Source organism: Barbatula barbatula, assembly GCF_947034865.1.
Source record: "Barbatula barbatula genome assembly, chromosome: 7".
NCBI classification, from domain to species: Eukaryota; Metazoa; Chordata; class Actinopteri; order Cypriniformes; family Nemacheilidae; genus Barbatula; species Barbatula barbatula.
Genome location: NC_136770.1, coordinates 1,301,316 through 1,319,157, shown reverse-complemented (window position 1 = coordinate 1,319,157; position 17,842 = coordinate 1,301,316). Strand labels below are relative to the sequence as shown.

General features: G+C 40.3%; 1 protein-coding gene across 1 annotated transcript in view; it reads right to left on the bottom strand.

Moving 5' to 3' along the window:
• The window catches only part of tmeff2b (transmembrane protein with EGF-like and two follistatin-like domains 2b), a 37,009-nt gene extending 23,300 nt beyond the window's left edge, over window positions 1-13,709 (bottom strand). The window contains exons 1-3 of the mRNA XM_079459773.1: window positions 13,155-13,709; window positions 5,331-5,440; window positions 2,920-3,049 (exon numbers count right to left, since the gene is read on the bottom strand). Coding sequence (XP_079315899.1) covers window positions 2,920-3,049; window positions 5,331-5,440; window positions 13,155-13,326 — 412 coding nt within the window. The 5' untranslated portion in view covers window positions 13,327-13,709. The remainder of the gene's footprint in view (window positions 1-2,919; window positions 3,050-5,330; window positions 5,441-13,154) is intronic.
• Window positions 13,710-17,842: the final 4,133 nt, after the last annotated feature.

The following is a 17,842-nucleotide window of genomic DNA, read 5'->3' as shown; positions in this document are numbered from 1 at the left end:
GGAGGTGAGATGAAGAGTCATGTTGCTAATACAGACTGTGTGAAGACTTTGGAAAGTGTGGCTTCAGTATTGAACAATGCTTGTTAGCAGACGAATAAAAACTGTAATATAGTATTTCCTATAGTAAAATTTTAAAACAATAGGAATTCTACTTCAGTTTACTACAGTAAGTACTTGTATACTATAGTATTTTTCCATGCAGGTACTAACACGATTTATTCTCATCTGGTTATGTTTTCTTTCCTTTAACCACTTTTTTTTAAAAAGTAATTTTGCATTCATTCGCTTTTGCATTCAATTTTATTTATCACTTATTCATTAATATTATTTTTGGTCCACATAATCCTAGCAAAACCTGACACACACACACACACACACACACACACCATCTAAAAACACGTTTACTTACATAATGATAAAGCTGTAATCTATTTATCTTTGTTCCAGACTGAATTCATCTTTCTCCTAATAAAAGATGACCAAAAGTAGGCTAATCTAGAGGACTAAAGGAGGACACGGTAACTGGACCAGAATGTTTTGTGTTCATGTCCTTACATGCAGTCACCTCTATTGAGCAGAACTACGAGCGTGAGAGAGCGAGAGAGAGAGAGAGAGAGAGAGAGAGAGAGAGAGAGAGAGGTGACACAATGTCATCTGCCAATAAAGAGACGCACAACCCAGAATGTGATTCCCCAGAGCTTCAGTCAAGCGTCTTTCTAAACGCTGTGTCTCTATACTTTAGATAACTCACTAGATAATGAAAAATATGCGCTTGAAACTGAAAGAGAAGCATGTCATTTTAGTTTCTTATGATTTTAGTCAAAGATGCTTTAAAACTTTCTCTCCAAGTATGTAAATGTACAACCTTCAGAAATGTAAATGTTTTTCTCATTTTAATATGAAATTGAGCTTTTATTTAAATTCTGTGATGCTGCTATGGGCAATTCTGAAAGAAAAATCATAATTGAGAACTTTATATATCTCAATATTTCTCCTAGACGGCAACAAAATGAAATGGAGACCTATCACCCTGACTTTCCCTCTGAGAATGAGACCACTAGTTTAGTCTCCTCTAACGCACGGGGTCCATACTACCCATGTCATCATTAAAAAGACTTTCTGTCTGTATTATAAATAGTACAGCTCAAGGGGACAGAAAGCAATAGGGAGATGAAAGAAGGCTGGAAACAGGGAGATGATGACCCAAACCAAAACTGGACGCAACCCACACCCCAAGTCTTTCTAATCTGACCTGAGACTAAAAATGACTTCAAATGACGTAGAGTTTCAAAACAAACTGCAGAGATTTGCCAAGATGCAGAAGTCAGTAATGAAAAACTGGAGATTTAAAATCAAACATTTCTCAATAATGTCTTTAAAGACCCTTTTGTCTGAGCAATACTATCCACATTAGCGTTAATAATCTATACTCTGACCGCATATCCACAAATGCCTCATTTGCCTTTCTATTTTTCTGCATAAATGTTAACAAAATTAGCTTAACTGCCAGCAATCTTTATGAGCTTACATTTTCATTTGGGGTTTGTGTGAAGATGATTTCACATCCCGACTTCCCCTTGAGCAGCATCTGTGTCTGTCCTGTATTTCAGCCGACAGCAGGTGCATCCGTCACTCTTACAGTAATTACAGTAGCTGTTAGTCAATGATCATTACTTTAGCTCATAATCGTCTTTATCACCCACTCAGTGTGACTAAAGTAACCCGAGTATAGGCTCACGGGTCGCACGCATCACTCAGACTTATGAATGGTTGTGGAATGTTACGCCTGCCAACGTCCAACATACCACTGCTCACTGCTGATGGAAGTTCACGGTGATTTTGATCTCTTCCAGCTTACTGGAGCACATGCTGTCCCGCTCTTACCAAGAATGATAACTTTAAAGAGACCTATCACTATATTAGCATCCACATCAACAAAGGAAGTTATGTTTATTAAGCAGTTTTACAGATGAAATGCTTGAGTAATCTATGTTCAAATGCATTTTGACTGTCTGTCAATGTTTTAACGTCATTGGCTAGAAAACATATACCACTCTTTATTCACTCTAAATATTGTTATAGTTATGGTGTGTGAGCTGTGTACGTTTAAAATGATTTTTATCTTTATGACTTACTATATACTTTATGTTGATCTTGGTGTGGACGTCTAAACCACTGATAAGGATGATGGCAAATATTTATTAAGGCTCAGATGTTTCAATGTAGCGACATTTTTCATAACATATCGGTGGTTTTATGGGTTATCTGACAGTGTATGTTTGTTTATCAGTCTGACTGGGGGCTAATAATATAATTATTTATATATTATTTATATTAACATTAATATCTTATTATGTAATAATTGTATTAAATAAACAATTTGTTGAATGTTATTGTATATACATTAAATTTGATTAAATATACAATTTGTTGAATGGGTTTGTAACTTTGTTTAGTCAAGTAAATGTTCTTTTACTGGTAACACAATATATAAACTTTTCTAAACATACAAATTTGTTGCTCTCGAGAAATCTAAAAATGTCACGTTCAACCTCGGACAGACTGGACTACATTTTTTCAATATTTAATTTCTGTAATATAATTTTTTTAAACAGCTTATATGGCAAAATCGAATCATTGTCGATATTATTAGTTTAATCATTAATCAGCATTTTTGTAAATAAGATATGACGGTTCCTCCTTTTTTTTATAAACAAAACAAAACTGGAATTATATCATAAAGAAAAAAAACATTTGCCAACTTGGTATGTAAACAAACCTAATTAAAGTGAAAGCAGAATCTGATGCAATTTTGCGTCACCAGATAATGAGCTTTCTTGTACAGTAAGTGCGTTTACATATTTGACTGTAAAGAAGACAAAACATTCTGCATTCTGCAGTTTAGGCACGATGACATACCGACAGGACAGGCACCCTCCGACACCACCAGCACCTCGGTCTGGAGCTTACAGGCCTCTTTCCGCAGGAGACAGTGGTTCTCATAGCTCTCTCCGTTTGAACCGCACACAGGTGCGTAGTCACCGCTGCACTGTAAAAACACAGAAACACATGTGTCACACTTCTGTGCTCGTAAATGTTTCATGAACGCGATCAGATGAGGACAAACTTTAATTACACCGGAAGACGAGACGCAGGTTCAAGTGAGAAAGAGCACCTGGTGTCACACCTGACCATGGTGGTTTTGTCATTGCCAGCTGTGGCGTCTGGAGGAAGCAGCTGACCCAGCGGCAAGATCAGAGGAGGTGAACCAGTTTCAGACTCATATATCAAACCCACAGGAGCAGAGAAAGGTTATTTACATCAGGCGGTCATCCATCTATCTGCGATACACACGCGAGACACACGCGACAAACACAAATCGTTGGAAAAACACACACCAAACATGGAACTGCTGACTAATGGCCTGAGGGGAAAAGAGAGCAAAAGTGAGAAGGACAAAGAGAAAGTGAGAGAAAGGAGGGCTGGAGGACGACTCTTTGAAAGTTTGAAATCTCCGGAGTGATTTAAGTGAAGGAAGTGTGAAGGAAGTCAGCCACAAACAATCAAGAAGGTGATCTGTTGAATATGGCCGTCTGTCTCTGACATAAACACACACATCTAAACATGTGAGGGAGTGTGTCTAACGTGTCAGCTATAAACCGAGAAAACAAATGAGGAAATGCAAATTTCCAGATGAGGAAACATTGGAAGCAATTATAACAACATAGGCAACAAAATACGATTTTGCTAAACAAACTAAAAAATAAAAAGACATTTCATTTATAAACCAATGGCGTAATTTATTTGTAAAAGAGATCTAATTTGACATTCAGACCTCTGATTTAACCTGTAGCATGTGTAAATGAACAGCTAAAGGTCAGTGCCTACTACTGCCTACAGGGGTCACTGTATCTACTACATACAAAATGAACATATTTGTTGTTAAAATACTATTGAATGAATCTCTGTGTCCAAAAGGCTCCAGAGTACCAACCAAATCACACACAGTATCTGACTGTACATTTGTGGCTATTGTATCTGATCAAAATAATAAGAGCTCTTGTCTACGGTAAAGGAGTACAGTAGGGGTCTCAAAGTGCAAGTGTTTGAAACCGGCGGCGTTATGGTCCAAAAACGATGAAGACTGGTCTCAAAAGCATCAATGGTGTCAGAGATCAAATAGCTATTCATCTCAAGTGCGTCTTTAAGGTCATGCACACAAAGGGCCAGATTACTAACAGCTTGGTTAAAACCTACTGTCTGTATTTACCCAAGACGAAAAGGCATAGACGCGGCTGTTTTGCGATTGTTTAGGAGTTTATGGGGGGAGAGTGCCACAATTTACTAAGGTTTGCGCTCGTCATTCTAGGTCATTATGGGACAAGATGTTATGCCTGTGTTTTTGACAGTGTGCCTTGTTAGCAAACCACAAGCAGAAATTTCCAGTCCCATTGACACTAGAAATTGCGCTATTTTGCCCTGATCGGTTTATCTGGCCCTATGTGTAAATACCCTTAAATACTCCACTATTGTTCAACGTAAACCCATGACCCCTGTGTTACGTCTGGCCCAGAACAGACTGCACCTTTAAATGTGGCCTCCGGTGCCCATGTGACCTGCACAGAAACAGTTCACTGTCTGTCTGGAATAAAGCTGAGGAGAGAGAGATACAGTAGAGATGGAAGGCGGTCAGTCTGAGTATGAGACTTGGATCAATAGCGTCTCAGTAAGTGAACTTGTACCGATCACATCCATTCATCTTACTCTACATCGCACGCACGCGCTCTTCCCATTCGGCTCCCAATCTGGGAATACTGCCCGTCTACAGGGCAGAGCTTTGAGTATCAGCATCATCAGACCGCAGGAACAGGGCATCCCCGTACTTGCCCCGCGTTTCATACTTAACCGATACCCCCCTCCCCCCGGCAGCACAGTAGAAGCACTCACATGGCCCCAGACTAACGTTAGCGGCGCTCAATTGTATTAAGGGCAGGAATGAAAGCAGCGTGACCCTTCTTAAGTGCACAAGGCAGCATTGTGCAGAGCGAGTCAGGGTGAGCGAGCAGATGCATCAAAGACAAATCCCCCCGCGCGCGGTGCGAGCAGACAGATAATGCTATTTACCTGAGTGATGCAGCTCGGACGGCAATGAGGCACAGATGCACGATGTCTGAGCGGAGTGCAGCACTCTGACCTCACCACAGAACACGCTTGTGTGTTTGCAACAGTTTGTTCAGTCTTGGTATGCGCTAATGCATCCAACGCACGTCACACATTCAACACAGCGGTGAATAATAAATAAATGAAACGTCAGCTTCTGAGGTGCCTACCTTAAAATCGCAGATGCAAGTCACCGTGTCCCCGATTCGCAAACACTCTCCGTCGAACTTGCACGTGTTTGTGTCGCAGAGAAAAAGATCTGTGTCTTGCTCTTCAAACCCTGTGAGGAAACATACACAAATACGAGTGTTAACAGATAAATAAAGACAAAAAGAAAATATTGCTTTCTTGTAAGAAGAACAAACACTACACAATAGTATACTCTACATTTCAGCCTGTGAGAATCAAATCATAAAAGAGATTTCCCGTCCCCATTGTTTCTCATAGACATAAACGAGAAGCAAATGAAAAGTCTCATGTGTGTCTCAGATATAGAGTCAAAATCTCACAAATGTCTAAGAAGTTTCAGGAGAGATGTCACGTGTCAAACTGAGCTCAGATTGGTCGAGTCTGCAATCAAAAGTTTATATTATTGAAGATCTCACTATGAAACTAACATTTCTCATAAAATGTACCCAAATCCAGTTCGAATCACCTCTCCAATTATTTCGGTTTTTATTTTTCCTAACCGGAGACTAATACTTATGAAACACTGAGAAGAGCTACATGAGCAATAACAATGACTTCCGTGAATGCGTTTTAATTTTAGCACGACTCATTTCATGCACAGAACTCGAAACAGAACCAGAAACAGTCGGGTCAGGTCACAAGGGCCCATCGAAGGTCTTACATAGGACCGTAAGATCCATTTCGCACTTCTAAAATGTACAAATATGCCTCACTATCTATCGCTGTTGGTTCCACATCGCCAACAATCTTTTCATCAAAGTTCACCAGCGGTCAAATGAGGAATGAGTTTGAAAATGAGTTTCGTTATAATCGAGTAAACACATTATCGGTGTGAAACTGCCTCAGAGAATTTGTTTCTAGGGACAAAGGGGCTTTTGGTTCTCAGCTCTGGATGGAGGGTGTGAAACTGAAGCGTGTTATGACAGCAATAGAAAAGTGGCTTTGATGGAGTAGATTGTGTCCCTGGTTTGGGGTCATAACAGCCCAGGGTTTGATGCTTACAGACCTCTGTTATGAGTGTGGACTGGATGTTTCTTAATGGATTGAGGTTTTGTCCTTGTCGACAATAACGGAGAGACATGCAAGCTAAGTCAGCGTACAATCTGTTGTTGAATGCTATGGGTTTCAACGATACTCTCTCTCTCTCCGACACACGCATACATAAAAAAACACAAATATCATTTACTGTAAAGTATGTTTAGGAGAAAGACGTTATCTTTATTTCTTACTTGTCTATAAACACAGACATCCAGGATGAATATTTCATAAGCTCAAGCATCCGTGAGTAAAAGAGCCGGCGATACAACATCAGACGTACTGATGCTGTCTGAGATGATGTGTTTCCCTGTTTGTGTTCCTGTATATTTCAGCATGCGGTTGTCCTTTTGAAAAGGAGTCTATTGATCATGTAATTATCAAGTCTAAAAAAAAAAAAAGATATTTAAAGTGTGTTTTCAGGTCATTTATTTTTAATAAATTAAAGGATTCTTTACTGCAAGAGCATCAAGCAGCATACAATACAAAAGCTCCAATAAAAATAGTAAATTCTTAGAAAACCAAACCCTTTTTAATAAAGCTTCAAACAGGTGTAATAAAACGTATTATCAACCTTACACTGCGTCTACATCGGATGCAGAGTTTGGCGTCGCTCCGTTGTATTTTGCAACCTCACCACTAGATGACGCTAAATGTTATACACTGGACCTTTAAACTTGCTTTTTATTCTGGTATCCTAATAGAATAGGCAAAGTACATTTATTTTGTGTAGATGTCACTCCAAAACCAAGGAAAGAACACTGTGTCATACAGGCTCGGCAGAATTATTGGTCTGATTTTCCTGTTAGCTCTTGAGGAACAATAAACGACATCTGAAAAAACTCTGTCAAAGATGAACGATATCGCTTCAGGAAAAAATGAGTTATGGCCATTTATCAAAACAGCTGTGTTCTGGACATAAGCGTGAGACTGAAAGAAATCAATACCTTAGGTAATCGCTTTCTTTCAACAATTACTGAGGGAGATTACTCAGAAGAGCCTTTCATACTGTACATGTTCTGTATCAGCAATCTTCAAACACATTTCCTGCAGTCACATTCAAGGACTGGAACTAACCATTGCGAATCCAAATGAAGATTAGAAACAAATCCTAAAATCAAGTTTGAAAGCTACCGTAAAACACCCAACTGTGACCATACACCATAATAAAAGTGGAAAAATGAAATATACATCTTGAGCAGAATACCTTATCTCCTCAATAATAATAATAATGCATGCTCTCGTGTGCCATGCCATGATTCAATCAACAATGTTTGCATTAGTAAGAAAGTTACAAATTACTCATTATAAAGATTTATCAATCCATTTATGACACACATTCATACATTCTGACCTGTGGCAGACTCAATGTGAAGAGGTCTGACATAAACAACGAGAGAGAGAGAGAGAGAGAGAGAGAGAGAGAGAGAGCATGAGTGCAGATGGATGATATGACTTATCTCGCTGAGACGGGACATGAATAAAATTTAAATATTGCTGTGCGGCAGCACATCATCCTCACCAATGGTGAAGACTACTTAGTCACGACAAATGAGTGTGTGTGTGCACATGTGTGTGAGAAGGGTCTGTACCAATGCAGCTATTCAGAAAGAGAGATGCATGCTGGTAAACCGCTCATCAACACAGCAATGAGAGAGAGAGAGAGAGAGAGAGAGAGAGAGAGAGAGAGAGAGAGAGAGAGAGAGAGAGAGACTGTTGAAACAAGACAAGCAGCCAACTCTCAGGATAAGCAAATCTGTGTGGAATGATAATGAAGCCGAGGCAGCAGACACACACCGTATGAAACTCAGAAAAGAACACAATAGAAAAGTTGTGTCAATTTCCCACTTATAATGACTTTTTCAACATCTAGATTAATAGCGGAACACATCAAAACTTCAAAGCAACAAATTCAAATTATTATGTAACTAAAACACTAACATAAATCAAAACAATGTTACATTCGATCAAATCTATATTAAGTGTTGTCAATCTGTGTGTAGTATTTTCAGAAACGTTCTTCCATCATTTATCAAATCCCATTTGTCACCCTGAGATGTCAGTTTTAAAGAAATGTCACATCTATTACGGAGTTATTCGGTACTTTGTCTTCATTATTCAGTCCAAGTCATCCATTTATTATTTTAAAAAGCGTTTTCCAAAAAACAAAGTAATATGTTTTCAAAATTATATTTTGGTCTACAGAAATCATTTCAGACATTCGAAGAAATGTCTTTAGATCAAAAGATTTGAAAAGGAAATTCTGGGAGAAGATGAACGCACGGACAGCGGTGACAGAAAACAGAGCTGAAGGTTTACCAGAGGTGACTGCAAAGACATCAGTAGATTTGCTGACAAACACATCACAGGGAATCTGCGCTCGTGTACATTGTGTTAATAAACTCGGGGCAGAGCATCTTTGAACTACAACATCTGCTAACCGAATCAATGAATATGCAAATAAATGAGTACCCGCAGGGTGTACAAACTCACGAACATCTGCAGCCGTATCACCTGAAGCTCGCATTAATGTGTTATTATTACCGCACAACAGCTTAATACTACACAGCATAATGTCTAATGGTTTTCGGATTTGGGAAACAAAGACACATTAATGAGTTTTGTACAAATATAAAAAACTAATAATTGAATTTCTTTAGCGGAAGTTATTTAAGCAGACTATCTAAAAAGTTTGGTTCCATGATGAGATTTTTTTCCCTTTCAAAAATCATGTTTTTTATTATGTAAGTTAGCTGTTATTTAAGTTATTATGGCTCAAATCAAAACAGACCAACGGCAGTTTGATTGATATTAATTGGAATCCATCATTAAAAAAACATGTTATCTAATTTTGTAACCAAACTCTTCATCTGTACATTCGGCAATGAACCACATTGACTTCCATTTGTTTGGACACAAAACCACAGAGATATTTTTCAAAATGTCCTTTTTTGTGTTCCACTGAGGAAAGACTCATTGACGATGACAGAATTATTCTGAGGTGAACTGTCCCTTTAACACAGTTTCCCATGCAGTGAAATCTTTCAGCGGGGAATTCTGGTCCATCCCACACATCCCAGACCCGGTCACTAAAGATTTTCCAGTTGAACAACAAATGTAAGCGAGCACTGCCCCGTCTCTTATAACAGATGGTCCAGTAAGAATAGCCCGGCCATTAGTGTAGTATTTATACACTCATCATTAATCTACAGTACCATCCAGCTCTTTGGCTTCCATTTTCGAAAATAGACAAACAGGAACAGAACCTCCGTTAAATGAAGGTCGTAGCCGTGTCTGCGCGTTTCTGGATGTACTCTTGAAAGGTTAATAAACGCTGAACCTCGCACCTTCTGGCACACCTGTGGAGGACAGACCCAAAGCCCTCGGGACACGAGCTCGGTTTCAGCGCCATATGGTCGCGTGCGACAACTGCCCATAAGTACTGATGGAGGGAACAGTGCTTCTGTCTGTCTCGTGTAGCCAGACAAATCACATTCTCTGGAGATTTTATCGGGAGAATCGCGGTGGGACGGTGGAGAGCATGCGCTGACAAAGACATGCACATTAATAACTGAAGCATTTTAAGGTCGCTTTCCCGGAATGCAGAGAATTCTGTTGCATTTACCGATTTAACAAATTAGGAGGGAAGCACATTCCACACATTTCAATGCAGAACAAGTTTTAAAAATGCACGAAATTAGACATTGACCTCAGGGATGTGAAAGGCTTCACACACAGAGGTTTATTTTCTCCATCTAATTCATGTGCTTTCACTTACACGCTTTACTGCTTTAGAAAATCTGATTTAAATATGAAACAAACCCAGACGCTATCGGTCACATCAGCTGACCCGTGCAGAATCCCTGCCCGCACAACTGGAACGCTCAAATATACGTCAAATGATGGTTTTTAACTACCGTAAGAGAGCACTGTCAGCGCCGTTGAACACATTTAACCATCTTCCACAAATTTAGTCCATTCAACGGATGCTTGATAATGCCATGCAGAAAATCTTTCAAGAATTACAATGGTTAACATATTTTTACATCAAATGAGATAAGAAAAAGGCAATTTTTTCACAAAAACAGTTTACGGTGTTTTCAAAGTGAACCGACCAACACGTCCATTAAATGGCTGGAGTAAATCATTACAGAAGAAATTCAAAATTATTTTTATCATTGAAAAGTTTAAGTTCAAAATTATTTGTAGTATTTATAAGAAAATCTTTCTTGTTCTGTCATGCGTCAACATCCTACTATCCAACTGGAAAGAGCTGTTTGTTATCATTGCTTGTTGTGCACAGGGATCATTGTTCAAATATTCAACTTGATGTTTGTTTCTGTGCAGCTGGCTCCAAATATCTGTGCTAAATTCTGGATCTCTCACAGCCTCGGGCTTCACCTCATAATCGCCAAGTGTTGTGGAAATACCTCAAATAATCGTAAAATTAAGAACTTGAGAGTCAAGGTTTGAAGAGTCACGTAGGTTCAAATGATGCATCATCAGACAGACTTGAATGCTTAAAATAAGACTTCAGAAACGCATCTACGACCGCATCACCATTTGATTGACAACCCTGCTGACCGAACAATAGAGACCATTAAAGAAGTTTCACTCATTTTAAAGGGATTTGTACTGGCTTTTATGGAAACTGTAATGGTTCTACTGGTATGCGATGGATTATATTGGTGGGATGTTAAATCCTACTGGAATAATGCCCAAACCACACTACAAAAAAGCTAATGGTTCATAACGGTATTTTATTGGATACCATTCGAATTTCGGTTGGGTTTCTATTGTTTTTTTATCAGCAGGGAAGTTGAATTGAAAAATGAACGCTTGCTTCAGTAACAGCTGGCACAGACTGTACAACCTACAGATCCAACACAATATACCGAAATGACTACATATTTGAATTCTGTAAAATGTTATGCATGGTGAAAGTTTTAAGAGTCATGCAGAGAAAAATATGTAAAACACACGTTTTATATAATTTTTTATTGTCCTGATCAATCTAGTTCTGATTGATTTGATATAGTTTACTTATCATAATGTGCCTTTGTAAACAATTCTCAAAAGCCTAACATTTAATTTAGAAAAAAACTATCCGGGTTTTCTACAGTATGTGCACAGTGTGCCCACTGTGTCTGTTTGGGTTTCTATGCTTTTATGTTGTTCAGATGTGTGACCGCTGTACCCTGCTCGAATGTTCAGCTTTGGTCCGACACAGGAAATAACAAGGTTCTGAATGAAAAGCAGAAACATCTGCCGTCATGCATATTTAAACACGGTGCTCTTGCAAACCACTCAGCGTTATGAGCATGCTCTCTGGGAGAGTATCCAATTACTGTCCTTTATTTCTCCCGCTCACCTCCAGGTACACAACTCACACTTTAGCATTCAGTACCGACTCCATCTTTCTTCCCGAATGAGAGCCCGCTGGCATTATCATTTTATCGCAAACACTCTTTCGCAAGCATTCAATTAGTCCTGCAACATCTTCTGGGTGGCATGCATTAGTCATGGCTCCTCTGAGCCAACCGATGATGGCAGGAAGGGGAATAAAACAGGACGGGCGCTCATTCTAGTTTTTCTTGACCGAGCAACGCCGTTCTGCTTGTTTTACTGGATTAAATCTCAATAATGGCATTAAGGGCTGGATAAAGCAGAGAGAGCCGGAAAAACCCTGAGAAATTCAAAATAGGCCAGCGCAACTTCCTCATTAGCCCAGGAGCTCAGACGGCTCTCCCAGAAGACCTTACATGCTCTAGACTTCATCTCTCTCTCTCTCTCTCTCTCTCTCTCTCACACACTAGCCTGGCATAGTTTCTGAGGAATAAGAAAATAAAGAGCTGAGGTGCAGGATTAGCCAAATCCCTGTGGAGTTTCACAGACTGATGGAGAGAGAAATTTGCAGATGACAGGCCCGGAGAGGCTCGTGCTCTCCGTTTTCCGTTAACCAGGCCTGCAACGATTATTCTGCGAGAGTCAACTGAGCTGTTGTAGCTCATTGAAACATTTAACTTTATTTCTCCTGGGGATCTCAACTGAGGACCAGAGCTTAAACTAGTCTGTGGTACAGTTCTTGACTGTTCCAGATTAACAATAATACAGTGCGTGGTGGACTAAAGTCAAGCCAGTTATCTGACACCCTGTCTATCTGACAGCTTATTCTATCAAGCTCTGCTTTCAATACGTGCGACTGCCCCGTGGTGGGGTTACCAGGTCAATACTACAGAACACAACACACAGACCCGGCATGAGAGAGGAGGGGGAGAACAAGTCAACAGCAAATATATCGTTTTCCTCATTTCGTTATATTTTATACTGTCTTGATACAGAGTCGTTTCTTATTGAGATCTGCAATCATGTCGGGTAGTCAGTGCAACAGATGGATTTCCAGCCCCCCAAAAGCTATTTCAAGAGACAAAGTAATTGCACGACAGGGCCCCGTTTTTTAATGTGTCTCTGGATGTAAAGCTGTCTTTTCATTTATTCTGCAAATACTGTGTAAAGTCGCACCAGACCTCCAGATGTAGTTGTCTAACGCCAGATGATGGCCTTGACAGGTTTCATGCCCAAAAAAATAAAATAATCTGGGCTGGTAATTCTAAGCACTTTCAAAACCCAAAGCTGTAATACTGCACGTGACTTGAAATAAAACGATTACTTCATTGACAAATGGAAATTCTGTACAGAAAGGCTGGTAAGAACTAAGACGCGCCAAAAGCGCACGGCGCGTAAGAAAGCGCTGCGTCCGCGTCTCTTACCGGAGCAGTTCCACCCGGTGGGTGTTTGACAGTCGCTCAGCGAAGACGGGAACGCGCAAAGTTGTTTCAATGGCAATACGCAAAGAAAGCAATAGGTCGTTATCAAAACTGCATCCGTCCAAGTCCCCCACCGCGGTCTGCGCGCATGTCGCACCACGGCGCAAAGAGCCATCTCAGTTCAGGGGGAATGACACGGGGCGCAGAGCGCAGACACGAACCGAGAGGTTCGACCCCACGATGAGCGCAGGCGACGCAGATCTCAGCCGCGGTGCAATGATACACATCTTCCGGACAATGCGGCGATCATCCCCATGTATGTGCGCGCTCGGATGCCGGTGCCACCGGACTTGGTCTTGGAGTGGAAGTGTCCGGTTGAAAAGAGTGCTGGAACTCAAGCCGGGGAATAAACACATCCGAGCATGAATTTCGGATCCACTGGTTGATCTCGTCGTCATTCCATACCTTCAGGAAAATGTTACAGTGTGTTTAGCTCGCTTCCTATATGAGCTCCGTGTGAGAGCGTCTCTGTCTCGGCTGGTGTCTGTCTCTGACTGTGAGGATCCGGATGATGATGGTGATGATGAAGGGGAGAGGTGGGTACACACTTTTCCGGCGATGCGGATTGGCTACAGCGAGTTCTACAAACACGCCCGATGACGGCGACCGAAAGCGCGTACAGCATCTCAAGGGTCCTATTTGCACTTCGACTCCTAAATGTAAACGATGAACGTTTACTTATTTAAGCCTTAAAAATAATATCCAGTAATGAAATTAAAGCAGAATTGAATGGCGTTTCTAATCGACATCAAATGAAAAATTGAACTCTGAATCCATCTGCCTCCACTGATCCGTGCGCGCGTCCCCGTGTATTTGCAGCGCGCAGAGCTCGTGCTGCGTTCAGATCGGCTTCGCACAAACTTTCACATTCAACGAAGTTGAAGACACAGGATGGCAGTCAATGTCTTCATCGATTTAGGCCTGTTCAAATGATGAAATATCTGAATTCAGATCATTTGGCACAGAACCCCCTCTGATTCATCACAGCCATTGGAGACTGGGGCTTGTTGCCACAATGGAAGCTGTCAAAAGGGCTACTGTACGTTTTAAGATTTTGTATATTATTTAAGAATCATATCTTTTTATGTAGTTGACAAGGATTCACAAACCAGATATGATATATATTCAAATTCTAAACACGTTCTCCGGACTACGCAGTATTGTTCATGAGGCAGGTTGGCACATTTTTTCCGCCAAGTTGTGTTTTCACATTTTATATAAAGTACTACACCGTAACTTTTCTCCCGAGGATTAATGTTCACTATAGAGTTGTTTTTTCTCAATGCAGAAATTCAAGATCACACATTAAAAAATATTCACTGGAGACAATTAGCCCCAGTCTTCTGTATAATAGACCAACGTTAACATCATAGTTCAAAATAACATCTAATTATTGTACGGCCACATGATTTTAAAGAGTTTGGAAAAAAAAACAGTCCAATTAAAAAAACATGATATCGTAATAAACAACAAGAATGATGTTTTATTGTATTTTGTTATTTAGCTGTATTTCAAAAACAAACCAACCACAGTTTGATCGAAATGAACATGAAAAACATGATTTAAAAGTTTTGCAAATATGTAACTCGCTCAAATGTTATTAGCATTGTCTAAAGCCCTAATCCACAAGGCCAAAAATACAACAGCAGCCAAGCAGATTTCCACTGGATTTCTTTTAGTCCTTTTGCTAAACCCAAGATCAAGATGAGAAAGTCTGATCTGAGATCAGTGGTGATAAACAGTCTGCACTTTACAGAGACCCATCTCATGGGTTTGTGGGACACGGTGTGATCATGAAAATAGACTAGAGAGAGAGAGAGAGACATTATGAGGTGGTGAATCGATAGATAATAATGCTGTCACAGATCGCTGTAAAACATGTGCCGGTTCCCGGCGCGGCACGGCCGTATGAGTAAATTAAGAGGATCACTGTGTTGCTGTTTTTCTTCTGCTTTAATTTACCATCTGGATCTTCTTGTGTTAGTTGTCACTTTCAGTTATTCATCATGTGACGTTGAGCTCATCTTTTACTTTGTTCTTTTGCTTTCGTAATCCTTGTATCTGCGGTTTGTGGTAAACGGTGAGGTCCGTGCACATATGGCTGGAAACTTTCATTTGGAAGTGATTTAATTTCCAAACTCTAATTTAGGAAGCGGGCAATGTCATGGCACATCACGACGTGATAAAACAAGATTGGTCCCATTCACGAATGTAATGAAACAGATCTAATTATGTCGCAATGCACCATTTGCTACTCATGTAGATTGAGCCTTTGTGTGGGAAGTTGTGGTCTATTCGTTTATTGCGGCCCCCCGTGACCGTCTATGCGTGATTGGGGGGCCCTTGTCCTCACCGTCTCTCATCTCATGGATGTTTTGACTGACAGCTTAGACTGGGTCAAGCGCACATCCCCTGACAGCGATCATGTCGCACGGCTCTCCGTCCAGCTGTGCTGTAATGTGCTTGGGTAGCGGCTCTGATCTGGTGGGGTGGGACGGAAGCTCTGCTCAACAGCAGCAGGATTTCTGAGGCTTACGAGGATCTCGCCGAGGACCAGAATCTGCCACGCTGCGAGACAGCTGAAAGGGACTGAAAGTGCGTTGCGAGGGAGTTTTTCTTTTCATTCCTGTAGAATTCTCGGTCTTAACTCGCACGGCTACTGTCTAACTCAGCCAGCTGCACATTTCAGGGCATTTTAACACACACACAATTCAGTTAACCGACCCAATAAAGGTCTCTCAAGACTATCTTTGTAACAGCGCTAATATGAATGTAGTCTGTTCAAAGATTCTTCAAGAAGGCCACATCCTGAGCGAGAGCGAAGAGGCTTTTGTTTCATTTCCTTTTGCATGCAAGTCCCATTGTGCTCCTCAGATGAGCTTCTATTATTGAACTCTCGCCGTCGATCTGTTTCATTTTACTGGAAAGATTTTCTTTCTCATTATCAGAAGGCGTTCGGTCGGGACCGACTTTACCTTTGAAGTACTGACGTAGGGCCACATATAGCGTTAATTGAAAACTTTTGTGACGACGTAAGGAAAACATTCGTCCCCGGGCGGAAAGATTGGCGTTATCTTGAGAAATTCAATGAAACGTGTCGGCTAAACATCATTTGATTCTAAGCAGACGCATTCAGAAAACATTCATGAATGCAGCATGGAAACAAATCAAATCATTTTCCAGAGACGTGATCAGACGGAAGAAATCGTTCACCCCAAAATGAAAATTATGTAGTTTACTCGCCCTCACGTCGTCCCAATGCTGTTACGTCTTCACACAGCTCACGACCGTGTCAGGAACAAATAAACTGCAACTATAAAACAACACAAACGTTTATTTCAAGATGTCATAATGCAGACTTAATCACAACCTTACGTAATGTGTCAAAATCATTTTTCAATGGCATCGATGTCCATCTGTTCATCAAACAAACCTAACAAATGAATTACGTAGACTCTTAACTCTGTCTTAAAGCAATACTTTGTAGTTTTTCAACATTAAAATAATGTTCCATCAGCTTACTTTTTCGTACAAATTCACATTCGTATTGCGCTTCCAACAGGAAAGATTGCACAGCGACATTATTTACGACACTGGCGACAGACAATTACGCTTATCAACCACATGGGGCACCTGTGAGCAAGTGTCGCTTTAAATAAAAAATCATTTCATACCTTAAAATCCTGAATAGTAGTAAGTAATGATTATATTTTAGTTATTAATAATTATTTTAATATAGATCTTTTTTTATTGTATCGCAGTTGTATAGACGGGCGTGCACCTCCAAACCACGAGAGAGCATCTGCGCTTTGTCCCAACTCTGACTGCAATAAAAGACAAACCCATCCAATGACTCCCTCAAGGTATATCTAACCTGATGCTGTGTGTGCGTGCGTGTACACACTCATCTGTCAGCTTGACCCCTCTGTGAGTGAGTTTTATATAGCTCTTGTACAGCTATAACTCTTGTCTTCATCATGCTTGTAGACCTCAGGGTTTGTCTCTATCTGACTTTATCCCCGCCTTCATTTCTCTCTTAAGGACAAAATATGAATTATTGGGGGGGTGATTCAGACAAGGACACATGAGACAAATTATAAGAGTGTGTCTAACATTTTCCACACACCTGCTTAAAACTCACAATGGATGTATGAATAATATCAAGGGCATCACAGATGAGATTTCTCTCATAGACATCGATAAGATTAAATGAAGCGCAAATGAAAAGTCTCATCTGCGTCTCAGATATTTCTCCTGAGAAAATGAGGCAGACATCTCAAATCTCCACCTTAGAGATGTCAACAACGTCTCAAACGCTCAGATGTGTTAAGTCTGCACAAAAAAGTCGTATGAACTATGAACTCGAACATTTCTCATCAAATTGACATCATTTTGCACCTCCATATTCTTTATAGATTTCAACATCTGACACTGAAGTTGAAACACAACTGAAAACTCCATCAAATATTCTGAACAACATTTATCCAGCAATCTTTAGCATTCACCTCTTCATTTTGACGCATAAAGATTAAGGCAGGTTGATAAGATAAGAAGGTTTCGAAGGCCACAGTAGATTTCACAGCTATTTCCCAAAAACTAAATGCAAATCCAGATCAGGAGATGCTTTAGCA